Below are 21,248 nucleotides of genomic sequence, written 5' to 3' on the forward strand. Positions count from 1 at the left end.
CACACACACACACACATATGCATGCACACCTAGTAAGTTTTTAAGTCGCTGCATTTTTATAAGTGAGAAACCACAGAGAACAGTGCCTGCCTGCTTTTGTTCTAATACAGAGTTTCTCCACCAGTGAGGAATCTGCATTTCCAACTAGGCAGGAAAGGTATATCTAAGCTTGTTTCCTAAGGGCTAGAGCTTTTATTTGTTGTCTTCTTAACTGTGTCTTTGGTTCTCTAAACAAATGTGTAGCACTCAGTAAATAATCTGAAAATATTCTGTGTCACAGTACTTATACAAAATAATTTTTAAATAAATGTTTTTTCTCCATAAAGTTCAACCTGCCCATACCAGCATTTTTTACAAGTACGCACTATGTGTGTACATACACAGGTGGAGGCCAAGACAGCCTCAGATGTTGTATTAGTCAGGGTTCTCTAGAGTCACAGAACTTATGGATAATTTCTAAATAGTAAAGGAATTTATTGATGACTTACAGTCGGCAGCCCAATTCCCAACAATGGTTCAGTCGCAGCTGTGAATGGAAGTCCAAGGATCTAGCAGTTACTCAGTCTCACGCAGCAAGCAGGCGAAGGAGCAAGAGCAAGAGCTAGAGCTAGACTCCCTTCTTCCAATGTCCTTATATTGTCTCCAGCAAAAGGTGTAGCCCAGATTAAAGGTGTGTTCCACCACACCTTTAATCCCAGATGAAAGGCATAGCCCAGATTAAAGGTGTGTTCCTTAACTCGGAGATTCAATCTTCTGGAATCCATAGCCACTATGGCTCAAGATCTTCAAACCAAGATCCAGATAAGGATCTCCAAGCCTCCAGATAAGGGTCACTGGTGAGCCTTCCAATTCCGAATTGTAGTTCATTCCAAATATTGTCAAGTTGACAACCAGGAATAGCCACTACAATCCACCCCTTGTCAACTTGACACAAATAATATCTCATGTTCACATGAAACAATAACAAGGTTGTAAATACGCCTAACATGATATAACTATCCCTCGTACAATCGCAAACGCATTAGTAAATTTACAATGGGCATTCATATTACTTTATAATCCTCGTTTCTGCAACTGGTTACGTGGCCTTAATTGGTATTTATAACTACCTTCCTCTACTACCCATTCTGTATTTCCTTCACCTTCAGCCAGCACCTCAGCAGGTCTTGGCTCTTTTCCTGGAGGATTGACCCATACCTTCATTCCTGATGGGTCTGCGTCCTTTGTCATCCTGCTTGGATTAGGCTGTTGTAGTTTCCCATTGACTTTAATCACAGGACATGGTAGTACTAAGAGACGCCCTAAGGGATCTCCTGCACTCCAGACATAATCTTGCTTACCACCATTGTGAAGAGGTAATCCAATTTCCCCATGGTAATCTGGATCTATCACCCCTCCTAACACTGTTATTCCTTTTTTAGCCTGTTGGTTTAAGGGCATTAGAAGCCCAAAATGACCAGGGGGAAGTCTGAGCTTCCAGTTCAATGAAATGTTTGTTGTAGCTCCTGGTAGGAGCACTCCCCTCTCTGGAGCCAAAACTTCTAGGCCAGCAGAACCTAGAGTTATGGGGACAGGAAGCAAAAATTTTCCTAGAGGGTCACTAGGAGTGATAGTAAGTGGAACTATTCCTTTTTCCACCCCTTGATTCCTGGACCCATGAATCCTGGCTATGGGTGAAACTGTACCATATATCGAGCGCTGATTCAAAGCATATACTGCCTTCTGAAGAACTCTGCCCCAGCCTTCCAAGCTGTTACCACCTAATTGGCGCTGTAACTGCGTCTTCAAAAGGCCATTCCATCTTTCTATCAGCCCAGCTGCTTCAGGATGATGGGGAATGTGGTAAGACCAGTGAATTCCATGATCGTGAGCCCACTGTCGTACTTCTCTGGCTGTGAAATGAGTTCCTTGGTCAGAAGCAATACTGTGTGGAATACCATGACGATAGATGAGGCATTCTGTCAGTCCGTGAATGGTGGTTTTAGCAGAGGCATTACGTGCAGGAAAGGCAAATCCATAACCAGAATAAGTATCTACTCCAGTAAGAACAAAACGCTGTCCTTTCCACGAAGGAAGTGGTCCAATGTAGTCAACCTGCCACCAGGTTGCTGGCTGGTCACCTCGAGGAATGGTGCCATATCTGGGGCTCAGTGTTGGTTTCTGCTGTTGGCAGATCTGGCAATCAGCAGCAGCTGTAGCCAGGTCAGCCTTGGTGAGTGGAAGCCCATGTTGCTGAGCCCAAGCATAACCTCCATCTCGACCACCATGGCCACTTTGTTCATGTGCCCATTGAGCAATGACAGGGATGGCTGGGGAGAGAGGCTGATTGTCCACAGAACGGGTCATCTTATCCACTTGATTATTGAACTCCTCCTCAGCTGAAGTCACCTTTTGGTGAGCATTTACATGGGACACAAATATCTTCACATCCTTTGCCCATTTGGAGAGATCTATCCACATACTTCTTCCCCAGATGTCTTTCTCACCAATTTTCCAATTGTGATCTTTCCAAGTCCCTGACCATCCAGCCAATCCATTGGCTACAGCCCATGAGTCAGTGTATAATCGTACATCTGGCCATTTCTTCTTGCAAACAAACTGTAATACCATGTGTACTGCCCGAAGTTCTGCCCACTGTGAAGATTTCCCTTCACCTGTGTCTTTCAAGGTTGTCCCAGAAAGGGGTTGTAATGCTGCAGCTGTCCACTTCTGGGTGGTGCCTGCATAACGTGCAGAGCCATCAGTAAACCAGGCTCTAGTCTTCTCCTCTTCGGTCAGTTGATCATAGGGAACACCCCATGAGGCTATAGGTGCATGCTTGGCAGCAGATGGCATTGTAACAGGAGTAGAAACCATAGGCATTTGAGCAACTTCTTCATGTAACTTGCTTGTGCCTTCAGGACCTGCTCTGGCCCGATCACGTATATACCACTTCCATTTGATAATAGACTGCTGCTGTGCACGTCCCACTTTATGACTTGCAGGGTCTGATAGTACCCAGCTCATGATGGGTAGTTCAGGTCGCATAGTGACTTGGTGTCCTATTGTCAGACGTTCAGTTTCCACTAAGGCCCAATAGCAGGCCAAGAGCTGTTTTTCAAAGGGAGAATAGTTGTCTGCAGATGATGGTAGAGCTTTGCTCCAAAATCCCAAAGGCCTTTTCTGTGATTCACCTACAGGGGCCTGCCAGAGGCTCCAAACAGCATCTCTATCAGCCACAGACACCTCAAGTACCATCGGATCTGCTGGGTCATATGGTCCAAGTGGTAGAGCAGCCTGCACAGCAGCCTGGACCTGTTGAAGGGCCTTCTCCTGTTCCAGGCCCCACACAAAGCTAGCAGCTTTCCGAGTCACTTGGTAAATAGGCCTAAGTAACACACCCAAGTGAGGGATGTGTTGTCTCCAGAATCCAAATAGACCCACTAAACGTTGTGCTTCTTTCTTGGTTGTAGGAGGGGCCAGGTGCAATAACTTATCTTTCACCTTAGAAGGAATATCTCTGCATGCCCCACACCACTGGACTCCTAAGAATTTCACTGAGGTAGATGGTCCTTGAATTTTGGTTGGATTTATTTCCCATCCTCTGATACGCATATGTGTTACCAATGAGTCCAAAGTGGTTGCTACTTCCTGCTCACTTGGTCCAATCAGCATAATGTCATCAATATAGTGCACCAATGTGATATTTTGTGAAAGATCCAAACGATCAAGATCCCTTCTAACTAAATTATGACACAGGGCAGGAGAGTTAATATATCCTTGAGGCAAAACTGTGAAGGTATACTGTTGGCCTTGCCAACTGAAAGCAAATTGCTTCTGGTGGTCCTTATGGACAGGTACTGAGAAGAAGGCATTTGCCAGATCAATAGCCGCATACCAGGTGCCAGGAGATGTGTTAATTTGCTCAAGTAACGAAACTACATCTGGTACAGCAGCTGCAATTGGAGTTACTACTTGATTTAGTTTTCGATAATCAACTGTCATTCTCCATGATCCATCTGTTTTCTGCACTGGCCAGATAGGAGAGTTAAACGGAGATGTGGTGGGAACCACCACCCCTGCGTCTTTCAAGTCCTTGATAGTGGCAGTAATTTCTGCAATGCCTCCAGGAATACGATACTGTTTTTGATTCACTATTTTCTTTGGCAAAGGCAACTCTAAAGGCTTCCATTTGGCCTTTCCAACCATAATAGCCCTCACTCTACAGTTCAGGGAACCAATATGAGAATTCTGCCAATTTCTGAGTATATCTATCCCAATTATACATTCTGGAACTGGGGAAATCACCACAGGATGTGTCCGGGGACCTACTGGACCTACTGTGAGTCGGACATCAGTCAAAACTCCATTAATCACCTGCCCTCCATAAGCCCCTACTTTAACTGGAGGGCCACAATGTTTCTTGGGATCCCCTGGGATCAGTGTCAACTCAGAACCAGTATCCAGCAGACCCCGAAAAGTCTGATTATTTCCTTTTCCCCAGTGTACAGTTACCCTTGTAAAAGGCCGTAGGTCCCTCTGGGGAAGAACTGGAGAAAGGGTAACAGCAAAACCTTTGAGTGTCTTATCAAGATCCTTCCTCAGCGGAACCTGGCCACCCCTTCATTCAAGGGGTTCTGGATCTGCAAACTGTCTCAAGTCTGGAAATTGATTCACTGGCCGAGATTGCTGTTTACCACGATCTAATGTAGCCTTTCTTTCATTTGGCTGTTTACCACGATCTAATGTAGCCTTTCTTTCATTTGTTTGAGAATTTTTCTGCTTATACAGATCAAACAAATATGCAGTAGGCTTCCTATGTATTTCATTCCTGGAAACACCATGATTGGTTAGCCAGTACCAAAGGTCCAACCGAGTCATGCCATTATAAATTTCACCTCTCCTGTGCTGACCATTACTGGGTATGTTATTATAAACATTCTTTTGTCTACGCTGTCCATTATAATAACTAGAATCACCTTGTCTCGGGCGATTCAATGCTGCCACCTGGCCCTTGTTACCTCGGAATCCAACTAAACCCAGTGAATTTAATTCATCTAATTGAGCAGAAGCATCTCCAATGCTAAGATCTGGCACAAGGAAAAGGGAAAGAACAAAACCCTTCAAATGTGCTGGTGCCCCTCTCACCAATTTGCGTCTTATAGAGCTGGTGAAAGGCATATCTTCTGGACCTTCCCATTGTGGACAATTATGCTTTACACAATATATCCACTCTAGCATTGCAATTTCCCTAAGTCTTAAAATCCCTTCATCAACACTAAGCCATGGAATATCAGGCATCTCCAAGTCATTTCCAGTAGGCCATCTTTTGATAAACACCTCAGCCAACCATTCAAACAAACTTTTGACACCTTTTTTAACTATGCGAGCTTCCGTATTAAACCTAGAATCTCTACTCAGAGGACCCATGTCAATAAACTCAGCCTGCTCTAGTTTTATGTTCCTTCCACCCTTATCCCACACCCTTAAAATCCATTCCCACACATATTCACCAGGTTTCTGCTTGAATGAATTAGCAAACTCATTAAGCTCCTTAGTAGTGTAGCGAATTTCCTCATGGACTACACTTTCTACCTCCCCTCTAGGAGCCTGTTTTGCTTTGAGTCTGGTTACAGGTCTAGAAGAAACTATTGGTGGGCCGTGAGCAGACTCTGCAAAATTAATTTCCTCATGTGGGGAAGGCATTATTTCAAGAGGTGGGGCTGAGGGTACTACTTCCTCAGGTGGGGCAAACCCTTGAGAATCTGAGGATTCAAAATTCTCAGCTTCAACATGGTCTTCCCACACATCCCCATCCCATGTTGTAGGATCCCATTCTTTGCCAATTAGAGCCCTTACTTTAACTGTCGACACACTCTGAGGCTGAGACTTGAATTTTCGCTGTAGTTCAGCCAACCTTACAATGAGAGTTTCTGTTTGATTTTCTGCAACTTGAGCTCTATTGCTACAAGAGAGAAGATTCTCCTCAAGGACACACTTAGCAACTTTTAGATCGTTTACTTGTGTCTGGAGCCTTTCGATTTTATCACACAACTCCTTCCTTTCATTCATCATTTTTTCCACAGATACTAAGAGCAGCCAGCCAGTAAAATCATTTTTCGATTTTTTCCCCATCTTGTAGAAAGCTTTGTGCACTGAATCACCTAATTCATTAAGAAAATCAAGGGCATTAGCTTCTTTAAGTTCGGAATATAGTTTCAACCATGGGTCTTCAAAATTCTCTGAGCTCCCAGGAGGGAGAGAATCTGGAGAGGTTTCAATAGTTGAAAGTGCTGGTGGATCAACAAGCCAATTCCAGAATTTTAAAAGATTCATCCTTGTACTTCTGTTACTCTAGAACCACTCCTGGTACCAACTTCTGTATTAGTCAGGGTTCTCTAGAGTCACAGAACTTATGGATAATTTCTAAATAGTAAAGGAATTTATTGATGACTTACAGTCGGCAGCCCAATTCCCAACAATGGTTCAGTCGCAGCTGTGAATGGAAGTCCAAGGATCTAGCAGTTACTCAGTCTCACGCAGCAAGCAGGCGAAGGAGCAAGAGCAAGAGCTAGAGCTAGACTCCCTTCTTCCAATGTCCTTATATTGTCTCCAGCAAAAGGTGTAGCCCAGATTAAAGGTGTGTTCCACCACACCTTTAATCCCAGATGAAAGGCATAGCCCAGATTAAAGGTGTGTTCCTTAACTCGGAGATTCAATCTTCTGGAATCCATAGCCACTATGGCTCAAGATCTTCAAACCAAGATCCAGATAAGGATCTCCAAGCCTCCAGATAAGGGTCACTGGTGAGCCTTCCAATTCCGAATTGTAGTTCATTCCAAATATTGTCAAGTTGACAACCAGGAATAGCCACTACAGATGTCATCCTTCTTTAAGACAGTCTCCTGCTGCCCTGGGTCTCACTCAACAAGCAGGCTAGGCTGACTGGCAGTGAGTTTCAGGAATCCTGTCTCCACTGCAGCACTGGAATTAGAAGCACCACAGTGCCCGGCTCCTTCCATGGGCACTGGGCTCAGGTTCTGGTTCTCAGATTTGTGAGCAAAGCACTTCATCACTAAACCACCTCCTCAGTTCCCAATGAAACATTTTTTATTTACAAGTTTTTCTGTAAAATTAGTAAAACTTTTGGGGCCAGAGAGATGGCACAGCGGGTAAAACTGCTAGCCACACAAGTGTGACAATCCAAGTTCCATCCCTGGAGCCCACACTGAAAGCTAGATCCAGTGCTGCACACTGTAATCCTAGTGTCTAAACAGCAAATGGGAGATAGAAACAAGAACTGCCCAAGGCTCCTGGACCAGCTGAGACTGCCTCAACAGGGAGGAAAGCCAAACCCAACTCCCAAAAGCTGTCCTGACCTCCACATGCACTCACAAACACATGCACATACACACTTTTTAAAGGAACAAATTGCAATATTACAAAAACAAATGTTTTTTAAGTGGAGCTATACACAGTACAGAATGTAAAACTTGACTACAGCTTTGAAAATAATCTTGCTCACAAGTACAGGAGGCACCTTAGGAAAGATCATTAGTCTGGTGGCTTTAGACACTAAGTACACCGGGCTAGAGAAATGGCTGAGTGGTTAAGAGCACTGACTGTTCTTCCAGAGGTCCTGAGTTCAATTCCCAGCAACCACATGGTGGCTCACAACCATCTGTAATGGAATCTGATGCCCTCTTCTGGTGTGTCTGAAGACAGCTACAGTGTACTCACAATAAATAAATAAATAAATCATAAAAGGGGGACAATAAGTACATATACATTAACATGGGCAGATACTCATCTTTTTGAACTTCAATTTTTGTCTGTGGATGTAAGCACTAGGTCAATTTCTAAAGTCTTTTAAAATATGCCAGCCAGGCTTGGCTATGCTAGTCAAGGTTAGCACACACTTGGACTGTAAGCCCTGCACTTGGGAAGGTAAAGGCAGGAAGATCAACATTTCAAGACCACATCACCTATAAGAGACTCTGTCTCAATAAAAATACAAAAACAAAAAGAAAGAAAGGGTCAGGGAGATATTCCATGGTAAAGAGTGCTTTCTGTTCTGGTAGAGGACAGGAGTTTAATTCCTAGCACACGCTACCTGTAACTTCACCTGCAGGGGAACCCCATGTCTCTGGCTCTCAGTCACCTGCATTCATATACACACATGTATACATGTAAGTAAAAATAAGTGTTTTTTTACAAAAAAAATAAAATCCACAGAAACTTCAAAAGATAGAAAGTTCAAGCTTAGCATGATGGAACACAAGCTGTAACCCCAGTACTAGAGAGACAGAAAGAGGCTTACAGTGTGTATGGACCTGTCTCAAAAACCCAACCCTACCCTCTCCGAACCAGAGAAGGTCTAACAGTTTTACAAGTGTAAATACATAGGGAAGCTTAAAAGAAAAGAAAAAGAACTGAAGACTGTGGGAAGCCACATATGCCATTACAAGGTGGCACTGGCTACCGCTGGCCACCACGCATAAGTTTGGGTAAACAACCAATATGTACATATGCAGTAAAGTTTTTCACCAAGTCACTGCCTGGCCTGGACATGATAATGAGGCTCCATGAGATACTGAGAGAGAATAACCAATCAGATGAGAGACATGCAAATGAGGTATGATAATGAGGCTCAGTGAGGTACTGAGAGAGAATAACCAATCAGATGAGGAACATGCAAATGAGGTGGAAAGCATAACCAATCCGGGTGTGAGACACGCCTCTCCAAGGCCTATATAAGCAGCACCAGTTCTGGGCTTGGGGTCTTTTCGCCTCTGCAATCAAGCTCTCCCAATAAACGTGTGCAGAAGGATCCTGTTGTGGCGTCTGCTTTGCTGGCGAGTCGGGCACTCACAAGAGAAGACCATTTTCCAGAAACAAATCTGCAACCTATACTTTTCATAAAAACCTACTATCACTAAATAATTTAGGGCCCAAAGGAAAAAGCCTTTCTTCTAACTACTATCCTCCAATGTTGATTTACCAAAGCTCTGTTCAGGCTCTTGAATCGTAACTGTACGTTCTTGTCCAGTTACCAGCAGCATGTTACCATACAGAGCCACTTAAAGCTCATCACTTTCATTTATCACATCTTCTGAAAAAATACATTCAATGCAAAACGATATGTTCTGAAGCTCAATCATACTTTATGGTTCGGTTTTTATACATACTCTATTTTTAAAGAGAAAAACATAACTATGCAGAAATAATCAATGTAACTTTAACTTTCAAGCCAAATGCTAACACAAAGGACAGATTAAGCAACATTAGCAAAACTTCTGGATGCTATCCCAATGCAACTTCAGATTAGGGCACTAAAGAAGTTCCATTCCCAATCCTCTTGTCTCCTCAGGAATTAAGTGGTGGTCTGGCTCTAGCTCTCTGAGAGTCCCCAGGGCCCTTCCTATACTTACATACATCACAGATTGTTAAATGTGAGCACTGAACCATCTTAACTCTCCAGCTCTTCGATGTGAGTTTCCATTTGATAAAACTGTGACTGTAAAGAGGTGTCGACACACATATGTACATATAGAAATATGTGTGCATACTTTTTTAAATAATTTTTTTAATTTGATATATATTTATGCTTTGACTGCATGTATGTCTATGTGAGGGTGTCAGATTTTCTGGAACAGGAATTAAAGATAGTTGTGAGCTATCATGTGGGTGTGTACTGGGAATTGAACCCAGGTTCTCTGGAAGAGCAGCCAGTGAGCTTAACCCCGAGCCATCGTCTCCAGCCCCACCCTACACACCCCACACACCTTTTTTTTTTTTTTTTTTTTTTTTTTTGACACAGGTCTTTGTACATAGCTCTGACTGTCCTAGAATTCACTATGTATACCAGACTGATTCTGAACTCACAGAGATCCGCTTGCCTCTGCTTCCTGGGATTAAAGGCGTGTGTGTGTGTGTGTGTGTGTGTGTGTGTGTGTGTGTGTTTAAACTGTACTCATACTGACACTAAACACATAAAAAAAATTAAAGTTAAAAAGAAAAAAAAAACTTAGAAACTAGGCCAGGAGTGTTAGCTTATACTTCTAATCCCAGTACCTAGGAAGCGGAATCAAGAATCAATATTTTAAGGCTATCTCTATTTAACCTATTTAACTCTATGTTTAATCTGTTTATCTATTTAATCTATTTAACTCTATGTCAAGACAAAAACTGTTTCTAATATTAAAACCTAAAAATAGCCAGATGTGGTAGTACACATCTTTAATCCCACAACTCAGGAAGCAGAGACTAAACAAATTTACCCATATCATAAAATTTTACACAGTCCTTTGAAAGCTTTTATAGGGACATGGAAACATGGGAAAAATCTCAGAAATGTAACAAATTTATAAAAGAAAAAAATTCTGTAAAAATCCCACTGTTTCTGCCAGGCACGGTGGTGTACACCTTTAATCCTAGCACTTGGGAGGCAGAGGCAGGCAGATTTCTGTGAGTTTGAGGCCAGTCTGGTCTACAAAGAGAGTTAAGACAGCCAGGGCTACATAGAAAAACCCTGTCTCTGGGGAGTGGGGGGTAGGACCCCACTGTTTGTTTAAAAAAGAAAAAATATGTGTTACTTTCATAATTTAAGATACCATACTGCCATTTTTTAACAAAAAAAAAAAAATCAAGCTTTTCTAAATAAAAGCAACTGTAGTATATAGAGAGTCTTGCTACATCAAATTCGATCCTTAGACCAACTAGACTGTTTCCTGGATGAGGGTCAGGAATGCAGAGTCCCAGGCCCCACCTAAGACCTACCAAATTCTCCCACTTAACAACCCCCCTCCCAGCCCCACCCCAGGCCTACCAGATTCTCCCACTTAACAAGCCCTCTAAATGCCAGTTTAAACTTTGAGGATCACTAGTTCACCAGTCCACCAGTTTGAGAGCTACTTGAGATGAAAGAAAGGAACTGGAGAAAGAGCTCAATTGGTCCAGTGCTTACCTTGCAAGCATGAAGACCTAATTCAACCCACCAAAATCCACATTACAAACATCAACCAACAAAAAAAGGTCAGGCAGGGGTAATTCCAGCTCTGGGAAGGCAGAAATAGGCAAGTACCTGGGGCTATCTGCGATGGTGTAAGATAGCTAGCCTAGCCTACATGGCCAGTTCCAGAACAAAAACAAATGTGGAAAGGGTCTGAGGAATGAATAACCCCTTAGGCTGGCCTCTGGCCTTGCAAGCACACAAGCACGTGCACACACACAGTTACAAACTGAGAGACTTGTAAAAAAAAATTTAGTACATTAAGCTATTAGACACAGTATTTTGAGATTCTGGAGTTATAAAAAGATGTGAAATTAAAAACCGCTCCAAGATATAAAGAATGGCTAATTACTGATCCTCTGTGGTGTCACTGTTGGTCTGGAGTGAATATTCAGCTAGACAGGATTTACACAGTATTCTCAAGGCGTTGGGTTTCATCTCCAGTACCAGAAGGGAAGAAAAATAAAAGGAGCCAAATGCTACAAACTTTACAGGTTACAAGTCAATAGTGCAGTAAGTGTCTCAAAGATGATGCTCCCCATGGAGTTCCTCAGCCACTTAGGAAGCAGGATGGGGCAGAGGAGTGAACTCTAGACGCTTCTAGAGAGGGAGCTCATTTGGAGTATGAGCACTAAGTAATGAGGACGTCTACATTTTCTTTTATGCATTTTATGATACAACAGTTGTATTTTTCTTTTTCTCAAAAAAGTGCTACAGATCCACACAGCTGCTCAAAGCAGATCTAAAGAAGGAAGTAGTCCTGAGGATGGTACCTCAATGCCTATAACCCCAACATTAGAGAGACTAAGCAGGTGGACTGCTTAAAGTGTGAGCAGCCTGGGCTAGCAAGGTCCTATCCCTAAAAATAAAACAAAAAACAAGAAATTACAAAAATTCAGACCCCATCCTATTCAATGCGGCACTGGAGAATTAAATTAGCCTTGTTCAAAGTTGCCTTCCATGCAGACCAGAGCTGGAGGAAAAAGAGCAGTAACTTAAGGTCTCTGGCATCAGACTCATCTAAACACTTATCCACCAACCATTCCAAAAGATATAGAGAAAAAAATCCAGAGTCACTACTGAGTCCTTGTGTCACCAGTGTGTCACCTTGTGTCATGTCCTGTCCCCATGCCACCACACCATCCCTGGTAGACCCCAAGACTTGGAGCATGCTGAGTGAGCACACTGCCCACCACTGTTGGTTCTGACGGCTATGTGTAGGTAGTGCCACCACTGCTCTCAGCAGTGCCTGCATCCCCAGGGACATGTCACAACGTCATTATTAGAAACCGTTCCCCCTTTTAGAAGCTGCTGTGGAAAGGAACACTGTGGGGGACAGCATGAGGCTGCTTTCCAGTGCTCCTAGCGACTACTCCCACCTATTTCCTTCCAGCACAAAATGTGCTAATCACGAAAACACTTCACAATGACTTGCTTGTTACAATCCCCCTCCTAACAAACCTAATGGACATCAGAATTAACAACTTCTTTAGAAACCGTGATTAAAATTTAGGCTCTGTTTTCAAACTAAAACTCAATCTGCTTTTCTTTGAATGTTCCAGGTTAATCATTAAGGAAATAATTTTTTCACAGTTTATGTTTGAATACAACATGAATTCTAAGGGGAAAGACTCAGGGACCAATGTGATCATGATTTATCAGTTTATTATATGTACACAACCAGCTAAGCACATATTAAATAAAAGCAAATTTTTCTATCGTAAGAGCCATCAAAAAGTTTAGCCTTGATTTAATCCTACTTTAAAATATTTTTTATCTTGTGTGTACAAATGTTTTGCCTGCATGTTCATCTATGTACAGTGTGTATGTCTAGTGCCATGATGACCAGAAAAAGACATCAGAGCCCCTGAACCTGGGGTTAAAGATGTGTGTGATGGGAATCAAACTCCTGTCCTGTGGCAGAGCAGTCAGTGCTCTTAACCACTAAGCTATCTTCCGAGCCCTTAATCCTATTTCTGACCTTTCAAACTTGAACACCAGTCATACAAAATATTTAATTGCCTTAAATCTCACACATTTGGAGTTAATGAAGAATTTCATATCCTCTGGAGGAGTCCTAAAACATACAATACACAAAAGAGCACATTTTCCAGGCATAGTGGCAAATACCTAAAACCGCAGCATTTGAAAGACAAAGACATGAGAATCAGAAGGTTCGAGGGCAAGCTGAGCTACAAAATGTAAGCCTCTCTCAAAAATCAAAAAATATATAAACTATAAAAGGTAGGAGTGATATGCTGGGAATGGTGGCCACGCCTTTAACCCCAGAACTCAGGAGGCAGATGCAGTAAGGTCTCAGAGGTAAAGGCCAGCCTGGTATAGAAATCAAGTTCTAGGACAGCCAGAGAAGAGACATTGTCTTGAAAAAAAGTCAAAGTCAAAGTAAAAATGGTAAAAAGTGCTGAGTGGGGTTGTATACAGCTATCATCCTAGTACCTGGGGAGGGGCAGAAGGTGGTTTGAGGCAGAGGATCACTTGAATTTCAAAACCAGCCTTACAACGGGCGTGATGGCACACGCCTTTAATCCCAGCAGAGGAATTAAAGGGAGGCAGAGGCAGGTGGATTTCTGAGTTCGAGGCCAGCCTGGTCTACAAAGTGAGTTCCGGGACAGCCAAGGCTATACAGAGAAACCCTGTCTCGAAAAAAAAAACCAAACAAACAGCCTGGCAGCATAGAGTCCCTGTCTCATCTCTTCCCCTTAGGCTGGCATGGTAGATGCCATCATAGACAACATTAATTAATATAATGGGAAAGAATGTGTGCGCTCACTCATGCTCAGCACACAGAGTAGCCAATGCACATAATGTGAAGCACTCACTCTGACCGAGCAAGAGCTACCAGAAGTCTGCCAGAGCAGCACATGTCTGGATCCCAACGCTTGGGAGGCGCAGGTAAGAGGACTAAAAGTTCAAGGCCAGCCTCAACTACAGTGAGTTCCAGAGTTCCATTCCAGCTAAAGCTATATGATGAGATGTCTCTGAGAGAAGTAGCTAACATTTATTCCATTGAATGGCACTAGTTAAACATTACCTTAACACCAACTGAGAGAACGACAGTTTGACACCACACAAATGAGGGCCAGGTTGAGAATCACCCTTGAGAACCTACACAGGTCTCTCTCAAAACACAATCCTGATTCTCCTAGAAATGCATCTTCAGGTTATTTTGCTGCTTGAACATTAGCATTAGCATGTACCTATACAAACCTAGATGACAGCTAGTCATGATGCCTCTCTTGATCAAGTAAGGGCTGCTGTAAACATGGCGTCTAGAAGGCTGCTCCCAGCTTAACACTGCATACAGTTTGTTTACCTTCACTAGAAGGAACACAGACACTAAAATAGTATAGTCTAGTAATGTGACAGACATCTATCGTCATTACCAAGTATAATGCAGTGTAGTAATTCTATGTGACTGGCCTCACAGGGGGTTTGTGTCAGCACCAATAAGACAGCAGCGTGCTGTCCTATGAAGGGAAGGAAGTGCTCCGTGACTATCTCGTGAGACCAGCATCATCTATGTGGGCTGTGACTGACAAATATCCCTTTTAGCTCCACTGTAATGTCTTCTGCGATTGACAATTTGTTTTATACCTGAGAAGGAAGTAAAGAGATGAACTTATAAAGTCTTAGGAAGTAAGTTAACCCTGGATTCCAAGTCAGGGGATTACTGAACCTCTGACCCTAACTACCTTCACCTATAAAACAAGGATGATACCAATAAAGAGTTATGACAAGAAATAAACTTACTGTGGCTGAAATAAATTCTTCCACAACAAAACAAAATAAGTAAATCAGCTACTTAATTCCCACCCACAGGCCTTTTCCTTTCAGTTAATTCCTTTTGGTCATACAAGTAACTTAATTTAGCAAAAACTTACACAGTACCTACTACTGTAAGGCTCCCCTGCCCTAACAGTGTAACAGACAATCCGCTTACATAGCTTATAGCTGCTTTCCCTGTGGAGTTTACAAGCTTCAGAGGTTGTCTGGCATGGTGGCCTTTGTATGGCTATAACCCTGGCTGTCAGGAGACTAAAGCAGGAGAATCACAGAAAATCTAGGAGGCCAATCTAGTATACAAACAAAAATACCCATGGTGGGGTTCAAGAGGAAAAAAAACAACGAAAGGCCAGGTGTGGTGGTATGCATTTAATTCCAACACTTGGCAAATGGAGACAGGCAGATATGTGAGTTCCAGGTTAGTGAGACTGCATCTAAAAAAGAAAACAGCAGGAACGCACACCAAAGAGCCTTAGAGGCTAAGATAAACTCGGAACAAGTATGGCTTGTGTTTAAACCTGAGAGACCCCCGGTCTCTCTGGACAGACCACTTCAGGAGTCACTTATCATTTCCCAGCTCCTGCAGTGTGTGAGCCTAACACCTAGCACCTGCCTGGAACTCAGCAGGCAAATCAAATGGAAGGGAGAGAGGAGGGAAGGACAACAAGCCCAATGAAAACACTAAAGACATTTTACTTCCAAATATACTAATTTACCCAATGTTCTTTTGGGAGTAGGGAACAGGTGGGGACAAAGAAAGATGACAGAAGGAAATCACTTTCTTCATTTTTATTATTTAGTGTATGCACACATGTGCCTGTATGTGTGCTGTGTTCAAAGGACAATGTGTAGGACTTGGGTCTCCTTCCACTTTGTGCATTCTGAGGCTAACTCGGAAGGCAGCAGGGCCATTTACCTGCTGAGCCATCTCACTGCCCCCAAATCATCCTTTTTTGAAAATACTTCTTTTAACCTCAAAAACTGAAAGCTATGTATGGTGATGCCTGCCTGTAATGCAGGAGTGCCTGGGCTACAGTGATCCTAAGATCCTACCACTGCAGAGGGAGAAAATTGTGGCCTGGAAGATCTTCAAGCTGAGAATAGTTTTTAAGTTTTAAAACCTCAAAACAACAACAAAAGATATGGGATTAAGCATGCTAACCAGCAAGACCAAAATATTTACTATCTTTCTCTTTACCGGAAATGTCTGCCAACCCCAGCTGTACTTTACAATGGCATTTTCCAGCTCTCTAAATTAAATATCTTGGTGATTTAAAATTTACATGTTAAGGTCATTTGAAACTTCTTTCCATCCTCACTTCTCTGTCTAGTCTTTGAAGTACTAGGCAACTTCTTTACAGAGAAATAATTCTGCGAATATTTACTACAATAGCCTGGTAACACGGGGGGGGGGGGGGGGGGAGAGGACAAGCAAAAAAGAAAAAACAAACGGGGCCTATGTTGAGCAAAGGCCACAGCTTAGATGAGCTGCAGACATCCAACACTGAGGGAAGGAGCGGACCAGCAGTCCCCAGGGCTTGGTGAACAGCGGGCTGGAATAAGACACACCTAACCTTCACAAGAACAAGACAGGCATGAAGTGATGACTCAGGGACTCACTCCAGAATTCCACACATCAGGAAGATGCAATGAGGCGCTCAAGAGATCACTCAGCAGCCACTGCTCTTAGCAGAAGACCTAGGTTCACTTCCCAGAACCTGCACGGAAGTTCACAGCAGTCTGTTACTCCTGTTCCAGGGGAATCAAGACTCCTGCTGGCCCTCTGTAGACAGCAGGCATACAGAGATGCATATACATTATACACACAGGGAAAACACTCACACATATAAAGCAAAAAGGTATAATGACCCCATTTAAAGACTGGGGGAGGGGCAGTAAGCAGTAACACTCTGTTGGGACTCTCTTGATGGAAGTAGTGAACTGACTCTCACAAGTTGTCCTTTGATGGCCACACATGGGCTATCGAATGCATAAACACACACACACACACACATAATGTGTATTTTTTTTTTTATAAAGATTTATTTACTATACATAAGTATACTGTAGTTGTCTTCTGACACACCAGAAGAGGGCATCAGATCTCATTACAGGTGGTTGTGAGCCACCATGTGGTTGCTGGGATTTGAACTTAGGACTTTCAGAAGAGCAGTCAGTGCTCTTAACCACTGAGCCATCTCACCAGCCCATAATGTGTATTTTTAAAAGACCTTAAAAAAAAAAAAAAAAAGTAAGCCGGACGTGGTGGCACACGCCTTTAATCCCAGCACTTGGGAGGCAGAGGCAGGCGGATTTCTAAGTTTGAGGCCAGCCTGGTCTACAAAATGAGTTCCAGGTCAGCCAGAGCTACACAGAGAAACCCTGTCTCAAAAAAACCAAAAAAAAAAAAAAAAAAAAAAAGTAAAAAGAAACCCCAAAACTCCAAGGGCAAAGGAGTTGGTGCAATTTAGCAAGTACTAGATATTAAGTAACAGTCCGGAAGTATTAAGAAAATCTGGAAGTCTGAAAAGTGGTACAAACCTGCAGGCCTAAGCTGAGAAAGGGCTGAGCACAATTAGTGGCGGGTTAGATGACACACTGCTGAAACCATCTTCAGAAACAAGCACTAAGGAGTAAAACATCCCGTCTTCCTAGACTAGAAGGGTAAAGCTAGCAGCCTGCTGTCCTTGAAACCACCAAAATCTAAACAGGTTCAATCAAAACTCTGAGACTGTAAGTGATTGAACATCCCTAGGAAAACTCAAATTTCAATACGCTCAAGTGATAAAAACACGGATCAAATAAAGGAGGGCTTACTTGGGCTGCCATGCAGAATAGCTAGAACCTTTCATTAGCAGAAACATAGTTTTAATGCTCCTTATTTTACAGAAGTCACTAATCAGGATCACTTTGACACAATGAACCCACTCAGACATCCTATATGGGAAACTAGCTAGAAATGAAACTATTTTTCTCTACCAGGAGTCCCCAACAGTTAATCTCCCAAAATGTTAACCTACAAACTTCAAACTGTAAAGACATTCAATATTTTTGTAAAGATGTCAACACATGGATTTAGGCAACACTTGACAGGCTGAGGCAGGACTGCTGTGAGTTCCAGACTGGCCTGAAGATGCATAGTGAAAGCTTGTCTTGAGAAACTAACATGGATGAATGTTGAGTCAAAAGTTCTGTGGGTGGGTTGGTGTCCTAATCACTCCACCAGGGCTTCTGCTGGGCCACAGGAGGCAGCCACCCCAGGCTCCATAGCACCTTGTCTGGCCTCAGTGGGAGAGATTACAGAGACTTCAAGTGACAGAGTCAAGGGGATACCCAGGGGGACACCCACCTGCTCAGAAATGAAGGGGAGGGGGATTGGGGAAAAGGGGTGACCAGGAGAAGGGTGACCAGGAGAAGTGTGAGGGATGTGAGTAAGAAAACAAACAAACAAAATGGTTACATTCCCTGCCATCTCCAGACAGTCTTGGTTATACTGGGCCTGGAGAGACTGTGCAGTGGTTAAGAGCATTTGTTGTTCATGCAGAAGACACAGGTTCAATTCCCAGCATCTGGCTCGAAAGCACCCATAACTCCAGTTCCAGGGAACCCAACATCTGACTGCATGCATGTGATACAATCATACATGCACACAAAATATCCAAAGTAGTCAAATATTTTAAAAAGAAAAACAAGGTATCAGCATATCTTTTCAATAAAGTCAGTTCCACAACACCAAAATAATCAGCATACTTATGCCATTAATTGCAATATCAACTGGGACCAGGGAGGGGGGCTGCCACAATTCAAATTACTTAATGTAGGGGGGGGGGGGTCAGCCCTGGAAAAGTGGCTCTGAAACCTGGTATGGAGTGCAAGAGTGTTAATTCTCACACAAGACTTATTAAGCATTTATATAGCAGTTACATTGGCCAAGTGCTTCATAATCATTTTATTGGCTGTTTCTAGTCCAAAACAACCCATAGAGAACTTTACAGAAGAGGAACCTAGGCCCAGAGAGGAACCAAAGAAAACCAAATTTACTCCGGAGGAAATAACACCATTCACTTACATGCCGGGGCCTCCTAATCACATTTATCTGCAGTAGGAATGTTGAAAAAAATAATAACTGTGGTAAGAGTTAAGGAAACAGAGCACTGACTTCCAACAAAATGTTAAGACAAGATTGTGTATTCACGTTTAAGTACTGGGGCCAACTACAAGACTACATTATACAGGCTCAACTGTAAGGAAGTAAGATTCTCCTGATTGACAGACTTAAAGGGCTAACCATAGGCAACCCCACCCCCGCACCTGATTTTATAATGGCTATCAAAGGGGTCTTAAATAATAAGCAGGTAGGCCCGTTACAAAAATCAAACACTACAGCCCAGCGAAAAGCACCGAGAGCAAGCAGGAAGTTCTGTAGAAGTCAGACTATTAATTCAGCACGCTCAGTCAGTCCACCTTTCGAAAGATAATGGTTCTAACCAGAACTTGTGGTTTAACCAGTGCCTATCTCAGCAGCAGCGATGGATTACATCCAACACTTTGCAAGACAAAAACTTAAGCCATCCTTAGCGGAGAAGGGAAGTTCCTTCCTTCCCTGCCCCCATTTAAACCCACCTCTTTTTCTTTGATCTGTGTGCTACATCTTAATGAGAAAAAACTATAAGCTCACCCTGACCGCAGTCAGCCGGGCCGCCTCCTGAACCCAAGTCCCTCACCCAGGGCGACTCCTCTTCCAAACCCGGAGCCGTAGCCGGCAGATCCAACACACATCCCACCCCCAGCACCCCAGGCCCACCTCCCGGGGCTCACTCGACGACCCACATCCCCAAGCTCCGCACCCCCATCGCACTTCCGCCCGGGTGGCGCGGTGACCAGCCCTCCCCCAGCCCCCACCCCATCTTTGTCTGGCTCCCCCACACCTCAACGTTCCCAACTGCCAACGGCAGCCCTCCCTGGCGCCCCACCGCCCACGCCCACCCGGCGCCGCGCGCGCCCGCAGGCCGCTCACCTTGTCCATGAGCTTCCAGCACTTCTCCACCATCTTCTTGTCCACCGTGCAGGGAGGGTGCGGGCTGAGGTGGTGGTGGTGGTGGTGCGGCTGGAAGGCGTCCTTCATGAGCCCGATCAGGCCGCCCGCTCCCGAGCCCCCAGAGCCGCCGCCGCCGGCGCCCGAGCTCTTCTTCACGTTGCCGGCCATGGCCAGCGGAGGGTCGGGAGCCCGCTCGGCCGCGAGCGAGGGAATGGAGCCGGGCGAGAAGGAGGGGCCTCTCCGGCAACCACCGCCGGCGCTCGCAGCCCAGGGAGTGAGAGGGAGGCGCCCGCCCTGAGGCGCGCCCCTGCGCGGGCGCGAGCGCGGCCGGCGCAACGCGGGGGCGCGCGCCGGAGACGGGCAAGCACGGCACGCCGCGGCGACCCCCAACGCGCGCACGAGCTCGCGTGCACCCGCGTGCCCCGCGGCTCCCGGAAAGCCTCGACCAAGTTTCCGCGCCCACTGCTCCCGCCCTGACCCACTGGGACGGGCGGGGCGGAGCCCAAAGAAAACTCAGTGCCTGCGCCCTCTGCTGGAGAAGAGAGGAATGGAAGGAAAGAGGTGGGGTCCAAGGTAGAACCTGCGCACTAGGCAGAAGAGAAGCCTGGCCGTCCATGTTCGTTGTGGCCTGGGCTTGTTGCCTCCGGGAGTTGAGTCATGGCTGTGCTCGGATTAAGACGGGTAGGGATGGAAGGAGTCTTCTAAATGTGGATATTGAGCTTCGAGTTATCTGCCTCATCTTGTGGAAAGATGGAAAAAGAAAGCCAAAGTTCGTTTTCTTCCCCTTAGTGTTTTTATTTTTGTGGTGATTGGAATTGAACCTACGACCTCACACATCCTAGACAAGTACCCCACCTTGAGCTATATCCCTATTCCACCATCTTGTTTCACCATGTAGCCCTGGCTGCCTTGGAACTCGCTGTGTAGACCAGGGTGGCTCTGAACTCACAGAGATTCACATGCCTCTACCTCCCGAGCGCAGGGATTAAAAATCGCCTTGGTATTTATAACCCTCAAAGGTTGGGAATTCAGTTGCTGCAGCTTTTTGCAGACTAAGTCACATAAAGGTTTAAGGTTAAGGACACTCGCGTCTCACGCGCTTCTTCCAGACTTTTTAACCTTTTTAAAACAAGTAACTTCCTTTTGATCTTTTTCTTTCTGAAGAGCAATTCCTTTTCTGGGAACTGAATATGTACTTTAAAGATATTCTATTGCTCAGCGGAATGCGCTGGCGGCACGAGGCCCCGCCCACAGAGGCTGTGAGCCACTTGCATGGAGGGAACAGAAATTCAGCTCCCGGACACCTTCACTTCCCTAATCTTCAGACTTCACTAGAAGTACTTTGAAAATAGGAACTTCTTTTCCAAAGAAGAAGAAAGTACCCAACCTTGGTTTGCTAATATTTTTTTAGCTCCA

At 44.3% G+C, this 21,248-nt stretch overlaps 1 protein-coding gene across 4 annotated transcripts in view; it reads right to left on the minus strand.

Moving 5' to 3' along the window:
- Cbl (Casitas B-lineage lymphoma) overlaps positions 1-20,371 on the minus strand; it is a 91,284-nt gene extending 70,913 nt beyond the window's left edge. Inside the window, exon 1 of one of the 4 annotated variants that reach the window (XM_006509963.4) lies at positions 19,812-20,371. In XM_006509963.4, coding sequence (XP_006510026.1) covers positions 19,812-20,000 — 189 coding nt within the window. In that variant the 5' untranslated portion in view covers positions 20,001-20,371. Of the gene's footprint in view, positions 1-19,472; positions 19,694-19,811 lie in introns of those variants that run through there. The other 3 variants (XM_030244033.1, XM_017313115.2, NM_007619.2) reach the window with 3 other exon arrangements.
- Between the last annotated feature and the right edge of the window lie 877 nt (positions 20,372-21,248).

The sequence above is a fragment of the Mus musculus genome, chromosome 9 (assembly GCF_000001635.26).
Source record: "Mus musculus strain C57BL/6J chromosome 9, GRCm38.p6 C57BL/6J".
In the NCBI taxonomy this organism is placed as follows: Eukaryota; Metazoa; Chordata; class Mammalia; order Rodentia; family Muridae; genus Mus; species Mus musculus.